Raw genomic sequence first — 19,261 nt, 5'->3', positions numbered from 1 at the left:
ATGAATTTCTCTAATACATTAGCCACTTGACTGAAGGGTTTCCATGGAATAAAATAGCAATGTGAAATAAATCATTTTAGGGGATCTTGAAATAGATATTGTTGTGTTTCACTCATTTAGAAAATATATTGAATGTTCATAACTGCAAGTTACACAGCTCACTTCCAAGGGCCATGCTGTACAGTTCCTAACATCATCTTTCACATGTGTAGTGGTATCACCCCTTTTATGGCTGCTAGCTCGTTCATCTTTCATCTCATGATTTCCACATGGTTGCACAAGATTTCCCTTGGGATTTCTATATGTATATTAGGATACCACAATCAACAACCCAATGCAACTATCACATTATTCTTCCTCGAAATGTTTTGGTTTTTTACATCCTGCTACAATTCTTGGACCTTGCCTCAGTTGGGGACTTGATGAAATTTTCATATTCAATCTTCAACGGCTAGCATTGTTAATAATAAGCTGCTCCACTTCTATAACTCCAGTGTTGGTGTTATGCCTAGCCTGGGGACTTGATATGGTTTTACCGTCATTGTTAGGCATCCTTGCAGACTCAGTGTGAACCATTGTGCCAGGTGCTGTGCTTAAATCTAATTTTGGTTCCTGGGTATTTAGCAGGGCCAGTTGCTCAAATGCTACTAATTGCAGTGGGCAACCCTCCTTCTTAATCTATGCAGTATTCTTTCCAGCATATATTACATATTTTACCTTAGATGCAACCTTGTCAAACATGGTTTTGTGCATTACATCCTCACCTATTTCAAATAATGGGTTTACAGCAACCCTCAGTGGTCTTTTCATTAACTTTTTGGCCACTGATAATTTACAACTACCCAAAGCACTCAAATGGTTGAGGAAAATTTTGTTCAAGTAGTTGCCGAAATTCCCTGTCTTTGGGTCAAAATGCTTCAGTGTAGCTTTCACAGCTTGTACAGCCCTTTCAGCAGTGCCATTAGATGCTGGACTATAAGCAGGTATTTCAATTCTTCTGCAACCCATTGATGACAACATATCCTTTAATGCAACAAATTCAGGCCTGTTGACCCATGCTAAAGCTGTGGGCACACCAAAATGAGCGAAGACCTCAAGCAGCTTGTTTTTTATCACCTCAGTTGAGCGATTAGGACACAAAAATGCCTCAATCCATATTGAATAGGCATCTACAATTATAAGTATGTTACTGATGTTTGGAACATATGCCCAATCCATATGCACATGTTCCTGTGGTCCAGAAATAGGCCATGCCTTTACTAAATATGGTATAACTCTGACAACTATTACAAGATTTGACAAGTTTCACCACTGAGTAAGCTGACCCAGGCCACTAAACACAGCGTCATACCTTCTTAGTTGTTTGTTGAATGCCTATATGTGTGTTATGTATTTTAGCTAATACTGCGGCTCTTTAAGGTGCTGAGATAAATGGACGATTTTTATGGTATATAAAGCCCTTTTCGCATGTTAGAAAATCCTTCTCTTTAATAAATGCATATTCCAGATTCGAGACTGATTTCCAATTTTGCTGTAAAATTCTTTCTTTTATTTTATTATATAATGCGTTTGCTTTTAATTCCTTTCGGATGCCTTCCATCATTACAGGACTGATGTCCTGCCACGCACTGTTGCATTTATCTAAATGTGAAGCAAAGAAAATCATACCACCATCGTTAATCTTATACCTCAATCTAGAGAGGGCATTGATGTGCGCAAGGCTCTAACCCAGAGCATGCTTAACAACAAAAACGCATTGTGATAGAATCAAACTCCACCTGGCTATTTTTGGCGAAGCATTTAAATCCTTCGTGAACAGGGCTTTTAAAGGCTGATAATTTGATTCCAAATAAAACTTCTTTCGTAAAAGGAAATGCTGCAGTCTATCTATGTTCCATGCTACTGCATGAGCCTATCTCTTTCTGTTCAACCAATTTCGTTGTGCCTGGCTAAAGGTGTAACTTATGAATGCTACTGGGTGTCCTTCAAGGGATAACACCCCAGCTACTGCAATCAAGAACGCATCTTCTCCATTGAGTATGGTTGCAAAACTGCAGATGAGTGATAAGCATACGGAAGGCCTTATCTTGCTCTTCACCCCATTAAATTCTTTAGATCTAGCTGGTGAGAGTGGGTCTACTTTTCAGGATATTCCTGTACAGATATAGCTATAAATGATAACATATTATACATTGGCTTAAAAAAATTAACAACCTTGGATAGGGAATAAGATAATGGTTGCTTGCAAGACTCGAACCCACAAAATATATTTTTAGTGCACTATATTTATTACATGATACTTAGTCTTTATATATTTTACACTTAGTCGAAGCAGTCTCCACAATTAAAACAGCTTGTCAAACACAATGTCAAGGACGTAAAATGAAATAGATTTAGTTTGGCATGGGAGGAAGAGGGGTATAAGATAAGAATTGTTAATTAACTAATAATTAATCAATAGAGGCCAGGGGAGATAACTCTGAGTGAAAAACAAAAACAACAAAATTTCCATTTTTTCCCTTTAGTTTCGTCGTCTCAGTTTCTTCTCCCCTCCTAGTGTTATTGACAAGCATTTTTTAAACTGTTGCTCCTCTAAACGACGACACTCGCTGACCTCTACGGTAACCCTCGGTGGACTGGGGAAAATGCTCCGGCGTTCATCTCCATCCAGGACGACGACACTTTATTAATTTAGTTCCTCCTTTATTCAAATATCATAACCAACTATTACCAGGAGAATATATTTTTTACATTCAAACATCGACAGTTTTCATGGTAATGTATACACTTCTCGCTCTTTACATCATGTTATATGTGTGTATATATATGTATATGAATGTGTCTATATATTATAGATGCAGGTTAATGAATTCCGATTACTAAAGGCGTTTATATCCCTGTCGTAGGACACGCACATACTACATACACACACTTATGGCGAGTTGGCACCGTCGCTAGAGATTCAGATAGGATATATATATATATATATATATATACATACACACACACACACACTCCCATGATGTATAGGCTTATATGAATCTCTCCGTATGTGTGTGCGTGTATGTATGTATATATATATATATATATATATATATATATATATATATATATATATATATATATATAGAGAGAGAGAGAGAGAGAGAGAGAGAGGTTTTGTGCATTCGTCCATTTGAGGCTGACGAGTCGCCTATACGGCTAAGCGCTTTATTGATGTGAAACCTATGGTTACTCTCTGACCGGCCATAACAATCAACTTCTTAAAATATGCATTCACTCACCCACATGGTTGCAGTCAAATTACAAACAAATAAGTTATATAACACCACACACACGCTCACACTCATTGATATATCTATCATATCCACAAAACATTTTCCTGGTGTTTATCTGGTACATATGCACACGCACAACTTGCACAGCGGAAGTTTCTTCAGCTGTAGTTGGTGCACTCACAAGTGATAACAGTCATCGTGGTACAATCATCGTCATTCATTCTGCAGAATTCATTGTTTTTCAATGTGTTTCTATGTACAACTTGAAGAAGTATCTTACACTGTAACGATAAAACAAAAGCTATATCAATATTTTACTTCCTGTCATGTTACCTGGTACATACATACATAAATAGAGAGATATTATTATTATATATGATTTCCTTTCATTATAACTTTATTCCAGCTGCCTTAGTACCGGGCATCCTCCGGAGGCCAAAAGTAGCATGGACACTTTTGTTTTGCTATGCATGCTAAAATTATCATCACATTTATTCCATTTTAGATGGAGAGTGGAGTTGTACCCATCAAGGTTATCTTTTGTAGTTCACGGAGATTAGAGTCACTAAGGAGTTGCTAAATATACTTCTCAGCTCCCTTAGTTATCATTCCCAACGCACCAATTACTACTGGTATTATCGTAATACCAAGCTTCCACATTTTTGTGATTTCAATTTGCAGATCTTTATAGTGAGAAAGCTTTTCGTATTTCTTTCTTGAGACATTTTGATCTTGTGGGACAGACATATCTATTAACAGACAAGTTCCTCTGTTGTAGTCCTTGATCACAATGTCTGGTCGATTGGAGTCAATTTTCTGTCTGTTTGTATTGGGAAGTTCCAAAGGATGGTGACGCCCTCGCCATTTACTACTTCCTCTGGATGGTGACTGTACCACTTATGGGATTTAATTTTGTAGTATTTACAAGGATTCCAGTGGATGTACTGCCCTAGTCTGTCATGTTTTATGAGGTACTCCTTTTCAGCAAGGACTGGGCAGCCAGAAACAACATGATCAATTGTCTCTCTGAATTTTCTGCAAATTCTGCACGAGGGATCAGATCAATCTTTAAGGACGTTTGCATGGTAGTTTCTGGTAAGTAAGCTCTGATCTTGCACTGCAATAACAAAACTTTTTGTTTCTCCTTTCAGACCTGTCCTTTGTAGCCATTGGCGTGTTAGATTTTGTTTAATATCTCGCTTGGACAGGTAGCTAGGGTATTTTCCATGCAGGAGTTTGCCTTTCTAGTTGTCTTCGATATTATTCATGCAAACCTTCTTTGCTTTTTATTTGATGTTTTTTCCATCAATGATAGGTTTGAGCACATGCCATCTAAGTGACACTGGGGGTACAAATATTCGAAGCCCAATATACCCATCATGACTACTCGTCTGATAAAAGTATACTAGGCACATGCATCACAACCATATGTGCACGACATGAGATCTCATATCAAGATAAACAGTGTGTGACTTTGCAGGTAGGGCCCAGTTAGAATTTTCTTCAGATTGAGTAGCCCATACTACTCAAAAGGTCCCTGAATAAGGTTTGTTTAAGGATGATGAACAAAACACCCATGTTTCCAAAGGTGAATTATTCAAACCCCAAAGAATTCCTTTTAACACATGGCTATGATGCTCCCCCAATACTTCTGCTCAAGGTCAAACAACTGACAAGCAAATCTGTGGTATTGAGCAGAATATTTGCTGTAGTCCATCTTTTATACCAAGACAAAACAATGTACATGATAACACTTCCAATCAGTTAAGATCAAAAGCTACGAGAGCCACTGCCTGGTACTGCATCAGGGCATTTATTATTAAGGCAGCAAGTTAGGAGAATCGTTAGCACACTGGGCAAAATGCTTAGTAGTATTTCGCCTGTTGCTATGTTCTGAATTCAAATTCTGCCAAGGGTGACTTTGCATTTTATCCTTTTGGAGTAGATAAATTAAGTACCAGAGAAACACTGGAATTGATGTAATCGACTAGTCACCTCCCTAGTAAAAAAGATTATTATTATTATAAGGCGGCACGCTGGCAGAATTGTTAGCATGCTGGACAAAATGTTTAGTGGTATTTCACCTATCACTACATTCTGAGTTCAAATACCACCGAGGTCTACTTTGCCTTTCATCTTTTCGGGGTTGATGAAATAAGTATCAGTTATGCACTGGGGTCAATGTAATCGACTATCCCTTTCTCCAAATTTTCAGGCCTTGTGCCTACAGTAGAAAGGATTATTATTATTGAGGGAGAATGCAGCACATGCCATCAAAGTGACATTGGGGTACAAATATACGAAGCCCAATATACCCATTGTGTGTGTGTGCAGCTGTATTCTCACACACACACACATATAATTGTAAAAAAGGTAACTGATTTTCAGTATATTGAGAAACAAAAAAAAATGGTGACTTGAATGAGAAATGAACTCAGCTGCATATACTTACATACATATACAAAAATACATGTACATATGCACACGCATACATACATACAAAAAACGATGTGTGTATATGTATTTATCTATGTATGTGTATATGAGAGAATGGGTGTATGTCTGTAAGTGAATACAAATACACACCCATTACCTTTCATATGCATGTTCATACATACATTGTGTGAGCATGTGTTCCACTATTCAACTGATAGACATGAAAGTCAATGGGCATGTGCACGCATGCGTGAACGTGTCTTTCACTTTTCACCTTTCTAACTGACCTCAAAGCAAATGTCGGCTTCAACAGGACACAAAAACAAAACTAAATAAATAAAAATTCTTTATGGAAATTGCCAAACAATCAGCTGGAAAAATTGATAATCTCAAGACAAACTGAAGAATTGCCTTACAGTTGCTCACATTAATATTATTGCAATACATTTATAATGGTATATATGTGGACATTTTAAAGTCGCGCAAACATGGATGCTAGCACATATGTATGCATATACACATAGATGAATAGACAATATCTATTTATCCATACATCCATATATGCATACATACATCAATTGTTTTTTTCAGAATCATAATCTCTGTATTTTTCCCAAAAACAAATTCTGAAAAAAGTGAAAAATGAAGAAATGGGAATGGGAATTGAAATTTTGAAGTTGCAATTTTCGCCAATTTTTTTTCTGAAGTGGAATCTTCATAGCCGAAAACGTGGGTTTCCATAAAAAAATTTCTTTTTAAAGTGGCTACATCTCCACCATGTACGTCAGGTATTTATTGCACGACCAACCTCAGAAGTCACCACATGCCACTGATATATACATTGTAAATCAGGTGGGTCATGAAGGAGTCATACCCAATGACTGGTGTTGCAGCACCATAGTCAACTGCTACAAAGGTAAAGGTGATGCCTTAGATAGAAATAATTACAGAGGCATCAAATTGTTGTATCAGGTGATGAAAGTTGTAGAGTGAGTCATAGCCCAACTACTCAGAGAGAGAGAGTTAGTCTAGATGAGATGTAGTTTGGTTTTGTGCCAGGTAGAAGCACCACTGATGCTATATTTCTGACTTGGAGAAAGCTTTTGACAGACTCCTTTGATCCCTTATCTGGGGGTTGATGCAGAAACTAGGGATAGATGAGTGGTTGGTGAGAGCTGTACAAGACCTGTACAAGGATGCTATTAATAAGGTGAAGGTGGGCAACAAGTACAGCGAAGAATTCAGGGTACAAGTAGGGGTTCACCAAGGATCAGTGCTCAGCCCCCTCTTGTTCATCTTAGTCCTCCAGGCAATAATGGAGGAAATTAAGACAGGTTGCCCTACTTAGTCACAACTTGCATGAAAAAAAAATTCATATTGGGATCTCAATGGGAAGTATTTTTGATAAATATAATTATAGTGAAAAGTAATGACAAATTATCAACAATTGCTTACTAAGTAAAACAATTTGAGCTTGAAGGAGAAAACAAAGTGCTGATAACCAAAATAAGCATTTTTGTTATTTCAATAATGTCTACTTTAAGTGTAACTACTTTTCCGCTATGGTCAATGGTAGCAATGCCACTGCCAACACTTAGAATCATCAAACAAACTGTTGGCATCCCCATCGCCTAAGGGGCCACTCCTGATAAGCTTAGCGGATGAAGCTACATGTCTCAACCTCTCACTCTTGCGTTGCTTTAAATGATTAGGTACTTGTTAGAGAAAATCCTGAAATCTTAGAAATTTAATGAGACAATTTTCTTGAAATTAATAATAAAACGGGGCTTGCCCATTGAAGCTGGGAAATGAATTGAATACCTGGTGTGTGTCTTACTGTGGCTATCCCCACCTAAAAAAAAAAGGGGGAATATGCCTGGTTATATGATGATATGAATAATTGTAATGCATTTTTCATTTCTTTTTCTGTCAAAGTATATTTTTCCTCAAGCAGTTCTGGGGTCATATTTACAAAGGATGTCTAAATTGTTGGCACTCCGTCGCTTTCGACGTCGAGGGTTCCAGTTGATCCGATCAACGGAACAGCCTGCTCGTGAAATTAACATGCAAGTGGCTGAGCACTCCACAGACATGTGTACCCTTAACGTAGTTCTTGGGGATATTCAGCGTGACACAGTGTGACAAGGCCTTTGAATTACAGGTACAACAGAAACAAGAAGAAAGAGTGAGAGAAAGTTGTGGTGGAAGAGTACAGCAGGGTTCGCCACCACCCCCTGCCGGAGCCTCGTGGAGCTTTAGGTGTTTTCGCTCAATAAACACTCACAACGCCTGGTCTGGGAATCGAAACTGCGATCCTATGACCGCAAGTCCGCTGCCCTAACCACAGGGCCATTGCGCCTCCACGGATGTCTAAATAACCCACTGTTAAAACATCTGACTTTCTAGGATACTGAAATTATGATGAGGGTCCTTTAGGTTCAAGAAAGGTGAATTTTACTTGCATAGTTTCTGGGTATGTTTCTAGAACACAGGTTAAACACCAGTCACCATCATAAATTGCAGCTACAAATCCTTTTATATCCTCAAACTGAACAGCATCTTGCATGGAGATTCTAATTTTAGTATAATTATGTATTGTAGATATCACTTTTACCTTAATTTCTGAAGGTAAGTTTGTGATAAAACAATGCAACTTTTGTATTCCTAGTATTGTCCTTGCATTTCTAAATCTCTCTCTCAATAGATTTTCCTCATTCGGCATTTCATCATTTGAGTAGATAAAATTAATTCCAAGAATGTTTTGCTGACCATAATCATAAAGTTGTCTTGGAGCCATGATTTGTTCATTGAAAGGACATTGTAAACTTACCCAAACTGCTATTCATTTAATTGTACCTCCTAAGCTATCACAAGGTCCCTTACCATGAGAAGTAGCAAAGAAGTGCCACTCTGTATCAGTTTGGAAATCTATAGAATGGTAGCATAAATTTATAAAATTCTTACAATTTTCTATATTGTGAAGCAGCACCATCTGAAAAGTAGATAATTTTGTTGGTATTAAAGACTTTGCCCCTAAGAAAATCTATTAGCTTTTTTGGGAAGAGATGGACTGCTACCGTCTCATACTTCATACAGTCGGATATAATGACAACATTGATGTTAGTCACATCATTGTTTTGTTTATAATAACAAATAGATGGATAGTGGCTTGAGCATTGCTCCAATGAAATTTTAGTGTAGCATTTTGCAAGATGAATGAATAATTCTCTGAAAAATTTGCTATGACTAAGATTTCTCCTCTACTAGAAGATACTTTTCTTGAAGTACAAAATTTAGATTGTTCCTTTGCAGTGAAATGTATTTTAAGTGCTTTAAGCTTTTGACAGAAAATTTCAACAAAATCATCTGTTGATTTTGATATATTTTCTAGGATTGTTCTGTCTGTTGTTAGCCATTGCTTATATTGTACTTCATCAATCATATTCACATTAAACATTTCTTATAAGAATTTTTCAAGCAAAGAATTACAATTTGAACAGCAGCCCATGTAGCAGTTGTTTGTTGCTGGGTTGTAAGTAATTCATTCCAAATATTGTTTATCATCATTCATGTAAAACTTCATATCCTTGGTTAAATCTGATAGCTTCATGCCAGAAATCATTAGTTTGACATTCTGATGAATGGTGCATACACATATATTATGTATACTTGCAAGTATGCATTCTTGAATTGGACAGTTTGACAGATGCACCAAGCTCCAGTGTCTGCTTTGGTCTGGTTTCTGCTGCCGAATGCCCTTTTTATCACCAACCACTTAACAGAGTGTACTGAGTGTTTTTTTTTTTATGGCACCGGCATTGGTGAGGCTACCAAATATTTGCAAGACAAGATCTCTCAACTGATTAGGGTAAAGTATTCAGGTATATGAAAATATAGTATTGAGGGACTGGAGTAGATGTTTTACTGAACAAGGTGCATGCATGACCTTCCACCTAGAGAGAGTGAGAGAAATGTGAGGTCAAGATAAAGGTGAATACGAGAGAGAGAGAGAGAGAATAGGGACAGAAGAAAAGGAATGGTGGGTGAGTAGGTAGATATGTTATAGTGAAAAGCATCTGATGGATGATTAGAGATGGGAATTGAGTTGGACAGAAAAAATGAGATAGGACATTCAATCTTATATGGTTCAAACAATCTAATATGGTTCTGATTGGTTGCCATTTAATTTGATTACCATCGTGTTGTACATTGAAATAATCCAGCCTCTGGAAATGGGGAGGAAACCCATCCAGAAAACAGTCATGAAGTAGTGATGACTGAACCTATCAAAAATTTTTGATTGATTCAAATTGGTCAGAGCCCACTGAACAAGCTCAGCAGGGGCCTGGTTTAGTCACTGACCACTCAATTGTAAGCAGATAGTGCTGGATTATGTGGTTTCCTGGATGATGTGGAATTGGTCCTGACTTGATATTAGGTATATATCTTGTAGTGGTCTGTTTTCAACAGTATTTTACTGATGCAGATTTTGGGGGAGAGAGGCTTACAGCTTAATTAGAGGTGGGGGACAGTGCCCTTGACCTGTTTTAGCACCTCCAAGACTGGTGAGAACAAGATAGGCAGTTGTTCTTCAAACCAGAGAGCTGGGCCAAATATCTGCAAACATAGTCACCCCTGGCCCAAGCAGTGGTGTTAAACTGGGGAATGGATAAAGACTCCATTTGTTGAAAGCAGGAATTGTTCATTCAACAGACTTCCAAGCAGTTTCATCTGTAAAGGCCTTCATTGGTGAAAGCTGACCCTGCTTTTTTACATGTGTGAGCTAGATTTTTTTGAATCACGCCAAGCAAAATGCATAGCATTTCATCCATCTTTACATTCTGAGTTCAAATTCTGCTAAGATCAACTTTGCCTTTTATCCTTCCAAGGTGGATAAAATAAGTCCCAGTTGAGCATTGGGGTTGATGTAATCAACTTACCCCTCCTGCAAAATTGCTGCCCTTGTGTCATCAATATCACTAATAAAGCATTGTCACAGCAATAGTGTCACTACCACTAAAAGCACTGTCACAAAAGTATATTGTTACAGCAGTAACAGTGTCACACTGTAACTACTGTGACATTGTCCCAGTGGTATACTGTTATAAGAGCACAGTATCACACAGCAATTTACTGTCAGTCTATTACTGCTAAAGCTCTCAAGACAGTACAGTGACACACCTTTTACTTATTAATTTTGATGATTCCATTCTCTTACCAGAAAGTGTTGAGATTCCAAACTCTTAACTGCTACATTTTGTGGAGTCAACATGGAATGACTCAAAATGTCTTAATCAATGCTACACTGGATTTGATCTAACCTACCACCCCTAAATTACAATGGGGACTTGATGTAGACTTTCTCCTGTTCTGTGATGTGGTACAGTCTAAATCTTGATTCACCAACTTGTTTATTCTTTTGTTGGAATTCTGTTTGTTGTTTGGCTGATTTAAGAATCAACACAAAGGATACTCAAGATTCCTTGCGTAAATAAGTGGAAAGATCTGAGAGAGATATGAAAAAAGAAAGAAAGAAGTAAAGGATAGTAAACAAGTTAGTTGGTTATTCAATACTTCACCTCCACCTGTTTATAATCTCACTGTTCTTACCTGAGGTACCTGGCATATTTAGAGCTATACTGCAGGACCCAGTTCTGTGCTCTATATCAAATACTTCCCCTGTGACCACCACATCACTGCAACCACCACTAAAACTACTATAACCACCATCACCACCATACTACAGCAACTAAACCATCATATTTCTCCTTCAGTTATGTATAGTACACCTCAGTGTTTTATGGCCTTGTAATAGAAACTATAGAGAGCTGGTTGTGTAATATGACACCATGAGATTTCCTGTATACCAGTAGTAATAATGACACACTGGAAACTGGATATACTGTTGGCTGGTGGGCAGGTTCAGAACAAATGAAGTTCACCTGGTAGAATCTGTAATTTTAGAAGGCACTGTGAAAGTGTAATGGTCAAAGACGTCACTGTACACATTTTATATTGCCTAACTAATTATAATAACAATAACAGCAGTGAAGAAGATAGTTGTCATAGAACAAGAAATTGTATCAAAGCTGAATAATATTAAAAAGCTGATGTAACCTAAAATTCTTAGATTTTTGTAATTCCAACTACCTGGTGTTCCACATAATAACCTAACTATGTTTGAGCAGTGCTTATGAGGCCAGAGAACTTTGCTAGATTTATATTTAGTATTTCTTTGCATAGCTTATGAAAAGGATATTAATTATTTTGAGAGCCATGAATGTAGGTCAAACATAGCAGTAGAAGTTTGTCAATAAACGATAGGGTAACAAAACAGCTTGTGGATTTTCATATTCTTTCTTTGGTTGTCTGAACTAATGGTCTTTGTTAGAAGGACACTCTGACTCTGAGGATTTCCTTCTGCTGCTCTTCAAGAGATCAGCAGATGTAGTGGTTTTGGTGGAAGTAGGAAGGGGTCGTCTGTACTGTTAGATTTCAGTCCTTTGAAATTCCATTTGGGCATATACTGAGATGTGCTGGATAGATAGGTAGGTATGTAAGTAGATGTAGATAAGTGGGTAGATAGTAGAGAGAGAGAGAGAGATAGGCAGGTATGTAGGTAGATACCTACTTAATTAGGTAGATACATTTCTTTTATTAGCCACACAGGGCTCAACGAAGATGGGACAAATACAATGTAGAGCTTTTCTTTTTGGGAGGGGGAAGGAAGGAAAAAAAAAAAAAAAAAAAAAAAAAATTGGTGGTGTCGATCAAAAGGGATCGTAGGAAGGGAAAAAGGAGCAGTTCGATCAAAAGGGATCGAAAAAAAAAGAGAAAAGGAAAGGCCGATCAATAGGGATCGTGTATCACACAGTAATGTTCTTGTGTAAAAAGAGGGGAGGACAGTTTAGGTTTAGCCGTGGAAGGAAAAGCCCACGGAAAAGACCACGGTAACCTTGGTCAATATTCTCATTGAAGAAACTATAACAGTAAGTGACTCTCTTTTGCCTTTTTGTTTTTTTTTTTTTTTCTTGTTCATAGGGTTATGCTCAAGATGGCTCCGTCGTTCACACGTGCCATCCTTGCTACATTCACCCATCTTTTTTTGAAGCATTCACTAGACAAGACTTCCCTTTCTACTCTCAACTTCCTCTTCAGGTGATACTTGAAGAAGTTGATGAGAGATTGCCCAGAGAGGAAAGTCTTTGTCTCTAGACCTTTCAGACGCGTCCACCATACACATTCTTTCGCCATAGCCACAAGTACGATGAAAATAGCTCTTCCTTCCCGTTTAAAGGATGGAGGCGCGACAATATTCACGATAGACTCGGCTGATAGACCGACTCGTCCCACACGCGATAGCAGTTGTTCGACGTAAGCCCACAGCTCGGAAATGGTGGGACACTGTACGAGTGCGTGCAGAACGGTTTCGTCGCTCTGCCGGCATCTCGGACAGGTCGGCCCCGTGTTTCTCGAGCCATGCCTGTAGAGCTTATCCCGAACGGGTAGTGCTTCTCGATAGCACTGCCAGGCCAGGGATCTCTGGAAGTTGTCCATAGGTCCCGGCCCGAAGGTCGTCTTAAACAGGCGGGTCAGGTATTCCTCGTCGACGCCCAGGTTCGCCCCGAGATCGTCGTCGTACCTTCCCTCCACTAATCCACTATAGAATGCGTTAGTTGTGATGCAGTCGCTCAAGGTTGACCCGGGTTGTTGGAGTTGCCGAAGAGCAGCGCGACACTCGCGGTGCCATTCGCCCTTCCTCGGCCTCTTCTTGATCCATGACTGCAGTTCGGTCATGGAGACGAGCTGCGGGAAAGCGCGCCGCACAAACGGTGACCACACCTGTTCACCGCTGTCTACGTAGAGCCGGAGATGTCGCAGTCTCAGTGCGTGTCTGCGCATCATCAACCACGGCATGCCCAGTCCTCCTTTTAACGGGTGTTGGCAGCAAACGGATCGCCTAACCATCGGAACGCTTCCTTTCCACAAGAAGCGGAAGAGGATGCGCTCCAGTTTGGTGATGGTAGGGTCGGGACAAGGAACGACGGTCAGGCGGTAGTAGATGACAGACGCGATGTACGTGTTAGCCACCTCCGCCCGACCTTTCAGGGAAAGCTTCCTCTCGGCCCATTGCCGGGCTAGAGTGGCCACCCTTCTCGTTATCTTGTCCCAGTTCTTCTCCGTTTGGAGGTCTGGACCAAACCAGACCCCGAGCATCTCAACCGGACCGTCAGTCCAACGTCCCACGACGGAGGCGCTACTTGACGGCATGGGATTGCTTCTCCAGGTGCCGAGCCGCAAGCCCACTGACTTATCCCGGTTGATTTTCGCTCCCGTTACCGCTTCATAGTCTCTCAGTGTCTCGCCGACAAGCTCGATGTGCTTTTGGCTAGACACTATGACGGTGACGTCGTCCGCGTATGCCGACACGCTCGTCCCGCATCCCAACTCTCGCGGGATGCCCCTCAGCGTCGCCAGCTTCCGCAGTAGTGGCTCGAGAGTCAACACGTACAGAAGCGACGAGAGGGGGCATCCCTGACGGACCGAACGTGCAATGTCGAAGGGTCTTGATAGATGCCCATTGACGCGAACTACCGAACGGATGCCTCTGTACAAGGCAGCCATCCAGCCGCGGAAAATGGGACCGAAGCCGGCTGCTATGAGGACAGCCTCCAAGTATTGATGGTCTACCCTATCGAAAGCTTTCGATTGATCTAAATTGATCAGGGCCCCACCCATGTCAGGTTCCTTAACTACCCTCTCTATGATGTAGCGCATCAGATGGAGGTTGTCATGGATGCTCCTGCCCGGCACCGCGCACGTTTGCGCCTTGCCGATCAGTTTCTCGATGACAAGAGTGATGGGCCTAAAGTTATCTATGACGTCCCCCTTAGACAGATAGGTAGGTAGGAAGATATAGATAGATGCCTTACAGTATATGTTGTGTTGTGTTACAGTAGCAAGTTGCCTGAATGGATAGGACTGTAAGGTCAAAAGTTACTAGTTCAAATTCATTGCTGGCATTTTGTCTTGAACCACATGCATTTTGAGTCTCATGCCATTGTGCAGTGCCTTAGGCAAGTGTTTCCACTGTAGCCCCAAGCTGACCAATGCCTTGTGTGTGAATTTGATAGATAGAAACAATGTGAAGGCCTGTCATACAGTGAAGAATTCCGGGTGGAGGTAGGGGTCCACCAAGGTTCTATACTGGCATGGATAGTGGAATATATTAACTGGGAACCAGCAAGCTGCAGGGCTGCATTGAACTCCCATTTATTGTGCTTTTAATTGTTAATTTTTCTATATGTGATAGTGGATTTTCATCGATGAGTTCTTGAAACTTGATTATTTTCCCTAAAACTATATATTTTATATATATTTTATCTATAAAGCTCAATTTAATTTTAATTTTTTATAAATTGATTTTAATTGAGTTTTTACCTGTAATTTTGGATTTTGTCCCTAATATTATTATATATATATATATATATATATATATAAAACTTTTTCAGAATGAGATAAAACACCAAGGCTGTGAAGATTTTAGAACCTTTATAAATAGAAGGTCTTACAGCTGTTTCCAGGATATTTATTATATCCCTTCATCAGAGACAGTGTGAGAAAATAGTTAAGCAATAGTTAATTTAGATAAAATACAAAATACAGAGTGAATATATATATATATAAAGAATTGAGGATATAATCATGTTAATGATTATATCAAGTGGCCAGCATGAAATAAAACCTTGTAGGTAATTTATATACTCAATTAATAATCTATATATTCTATATATATATATATATAATCCTTTGCATTTCTGCCTGTTCCCAATGCATTCTCAAACGGCTCAGCTAAATCAAATCAAATTTTACATGACCCAGTGAGTGTGAATGTGTAATTTTTTTGGATTAAAACAAGGCAACATTGGGACTGGTTCATTATTATGTCTCAAAACTCGAAGAATAAAAGTGAAACCTAAGACAGAGTAAGTTATAAATAGTTTCACTTTTATATTGTTTCACTTTTAATAGTTTCACTATGTATATATACACATGTATGTGTGTATATATGTATATACGTCGGCACTCTGAAAGGTAGGTCTGGTGAGATTGTTGAGACGGGTTGATCTGTGCTGCATCCAGGAAGTAAGATGGAGAGGAGGGTCTGCAAGGTTCCTCACAGGCAAAGAACACCGGTACAAGATTTTCTGGGCAGGGAACGCTGACGGGGCCGGGGGTGTGGGAATACTTCTAGCAGAGAAATGGGTTGATAAGGTAATCGAGGTACTCAGAGTATGTGACAGAGTACTTAAGATTAGACTAGTTCTTCATCATAGGTTAGCTACTGTCATCTCGGCCTATGCCCCTCAACCGGGGCTACCGGATGGGCAGAAAGACCAATTCTACGACACCCTCTTGCAAACTACCTCGTCAATGAATGACAGAGACCTTCTCTTTGTAGCTGGTGACTTCAACGATCATGTAGGACGTTATGCAGGGGGCTTCCATGGCATTCATGGAGGTTATGGCTTTGGTTCCCGCAATGAGGAGGGAACCAGACTGCTGGAGTTCTGTGATGCAAACGACCTTATGGTTTGCAATACCAACTTCAGGAAACCAGCCTGTCACCTAGTCACTTACCGTTCCGGCAGACACTCTAGCCAAATCGACTATATCCTCGCCAGAAATAGGGAAAGAGGGCAGCTTATAAATGCCAAAACCTTCCCTGGCGAAGAATGTACCCCTCAACACAGGTTAGTAGTTAGCGACTTTGAAATCAAGGCAAAAAGAATGCCCAGGTGTAGACCGGCTTGGAGGAGAAGGGTTTGGAAGCTTAAAGATCCTACATATGGAAAGAGATTTAGGGACATACTACTCGAAGCATTTGATGAAATAGAAGGGGATATAACATCTTATAACGTGGAAGACAACTGGAGGTTTCTACGGGACAACTTTTTGAGAGTCACCGATCAGATCTGTGGCTGGTGTAAAGTCCCCTACTGACCCAAAGTAACGTGGTGGTGGAACAATGTGGTTGACAAGGCTATTAGACAAAAGAAACAGGCTTGGAAGGACTGGAAGAATGGAGGTAGCAGGGAATTGTATCAGACTGCCAGAAGGGAAGCTAGGAGACAGGTTTATTTAGCCAGAGGGGAAGCAGATAAGAAAACGTTTGCCAATGTTCTGCGCCGTGAGGACCAAAGACTTGAGGTATTTCGTGTTGCAAGACAGTGTGTGAGAGAGAATCGTGATGTCGTGGGAGAGAAATGTGTTCGCATGGATGATGGTACGCTTGCACTAAACGAGGCTGCAAAGAAAGAGGTCTGGAGACGCCACTATGAAAGAGAACGAATGGGAGAAAGAGAGTCTGCCAAATGTCGACCCAACAGAGGGACCAGCTATCCGAGTCGACAGTACCATGGTAGATAAAGCAATTAAGAGTATGAAGACCGGGAGAGCCCCCGGCCCATCAGGAATCACTGCAGAGATGCTCAAAATATCTGGCAGTGTTGGCTACAGCCTAGTCACCCGTATTGCAAACCAGGTGATACACGAAGGAGTCATACCCAATGACTGGTGTAGGAGCACCATAGTCAATTGCTACAAAGGTAAAGGTGACACTTTAGATACAAATAATTACAGAGGTATCAAGCTGTTAGATCAGGTAATGAAAGTCATGGAGAGGGTCATTGCCCAACTAATTAGGGAGCGAATCAATTTAGATGAGATGCAGTTTGGGTTCGTGCCTGGGAAAAGCACCACTGATGCTATATTTCTGGTAAGACAGCTGTAGGAGAAATAACTAGCCAAGGATAAACCTCTGTACCTGACTTTCGTTGATATGGAGAAAGCCTTTGACAGGGTCCCCCGATCCCTTATCTAGTGGTCAATGAGGAAACTTGGGATAGAAGAATGGTTAGTGAGAGCTGTGCAAGCCATGTACAGAGATGCTGTCAGTAAGGTGAGGGCTGGAAATGAGTACAGTAATGAATTCCGGGTAGAGGTAGGGGTCCACCAAGGCTCTGTCCTCAGCCCCCTCCTATTTATCATAGTCCTCCAGGCAACAACAGAGGAATTCAAGTCAGGATGCCCCTGGGAGCTCCTCTATGCTGATGACCTTGCACTAATTGCTGAGTCACTATCTGAACTAGAAGAGAAGTTTCAGGTGTGTAAGCAGGGACTAGAATCGAAGGGCCTTAGTGTCAACCTAGCTAAAACCAAAGTCCTAATAAGTAGGAAGGTAGATAAAACACAAATAAAACACAAACCCCTTCAGGTAGATGGCCCTGCTCAATATGTAGAAAAGGTGTAGGTAGTAACTCTATAAGATGTACCCAGTGCAAGCTATGGACACATAAGAGGTGCAGCAATATCAAAGGCAGGTTAGCTAGGAAGTTAGTTTTTGTATGTGGCAGATGTTCAGGTGCAATAAACACTGTAAACAAACACGAAACAACTTCTATCTCATCCCAGGGAGAAAAACTAGAGGTAGTTGATAGCTTTCACTATCTAGGTGACCAAGTTAGTAGTGGGGGTGGGTGCGCTGAAAGTGTAGCTGCTAGAATAAGAATAGCCTGGGCAAAGTTCAGGGAGGTCTTACCTCTGCTGGCGACAAAGGGCCTCTCACTCAGAGTAAAAGGCAGACTGTATGACGCATGTGTACGAACAGCCATATTACATGGCAGTGAAACATTGGCTGTGACTGCTGAGGACATGCGTAAACTCGCAAGGAATGAAGCCAGTATGCTCCGATGGATGAGTAATGTCAGCGTGCATACCCGACAGAGTGTAAGTATCTTGAGAGAAAAGTTGCACATAAGAAACATCAGCTGTGGTGTGCAAGAGAGACGATTGCGCTGGTATGGACATGTGGCAAGAATTGACGAGGATAACTGCGTGAAAAAGTGCCACACCCTAACAGTTGAGGGAACCTGTGGAAGAGGTAGGCCCAGGAAGACCTGGGTTGAGGTGGTGAGGCAAGACCTTCGAACATTGGGCCTCACCGAGGCGATTACTTCTGACTGAGACCTTTGGAAATATGCTGTGCGTGAGAAGACCCGGCAAGCCAAGTGAGACCTAAATCCAAGGCCTCTGCCAGGGGTGTAGCCAGCCTACTTATGCATACCTTTCCTTCTTTGGACACTAAACTCCGCTTGTGAAGATCTGTTGAGGCAAGTGAAATCGAAACCGAACTAAATTCGACGACTGATGATGATGATATATATATATATATATATATATATATATATATATATATATATATATATATATATATATATATATGTATATCTTTGTATATATGTATCTGTATGGGTGTGTGTATGTGTATATATATGTGCGTATGTATATATATATGTGTGTATGTATATATGTGTGTGCATGTATATATGTATATTTATGTAAATATATGTGTATATATATATATGTGTATATATATATATATATGTATATGTATTTATATATATGTATGTATATGTATCTATCTATATATATGTATATATATATATATATATATGTATATGTATATATATATATATATGTATATA

General features: G+C 40.0%; 2 protein-coding genes across 2 annotated transcripts in view; one reads left to right on the top strand and one right to left on the bottom strand.

The window, feature by feature from the left end:
* Positions 1 to 678: 678 nt before the first annotated feature.
* LOC149131321 (uncharacterized) lies at positions 679 to 1,218 on the bottom strand. The gene has a single exon (XM_089340720.1). The coding sequence runs from the start codon at positions 1,216 to 1,218 to the stop codon at positions 679 to 681; it is 540 nt and encodes a 179-aa protein (XP_089196846.1).
* Positions 1,219 to 2,324: 1,106 nt separating this feature from the next.
* LOC106870772 (glycerol-3-phosphate dehydrogenase, mitochondrial) overlaps positions 2,325 to 19,261 on the top strand; it is a 91,059-nt gene continuing 74,122 nt past the window's right edge. Inside the window, exon 1 of the mRNA XM_089340486.1 lies at positions 2,325 to 2,775. The gene's annotated coding sequence lies outside the window, so the exon portion shown is untranslated. The remainder of the gene's footprint in view (positions 2,776 to 19,261) is intronic.

The sequence above is a fragment of the Octopus bimaculoides genome, chromosome 23 (genome assembly GCF_046866305.1).
Source record: "Octopus bimaculoides isolate indiv1 chromosome 23, ASM4686630v1, whole genome shotgun sequence".
NCBI lineage: Eukaryota > Metazoa > Mollusca > Cephalopoda > Octopoda > Octopodidae > Octopus > Octopus bimaculoides.
This window is presented reverse-complemented; position numbering and strand designations above follow the sequence as displayed.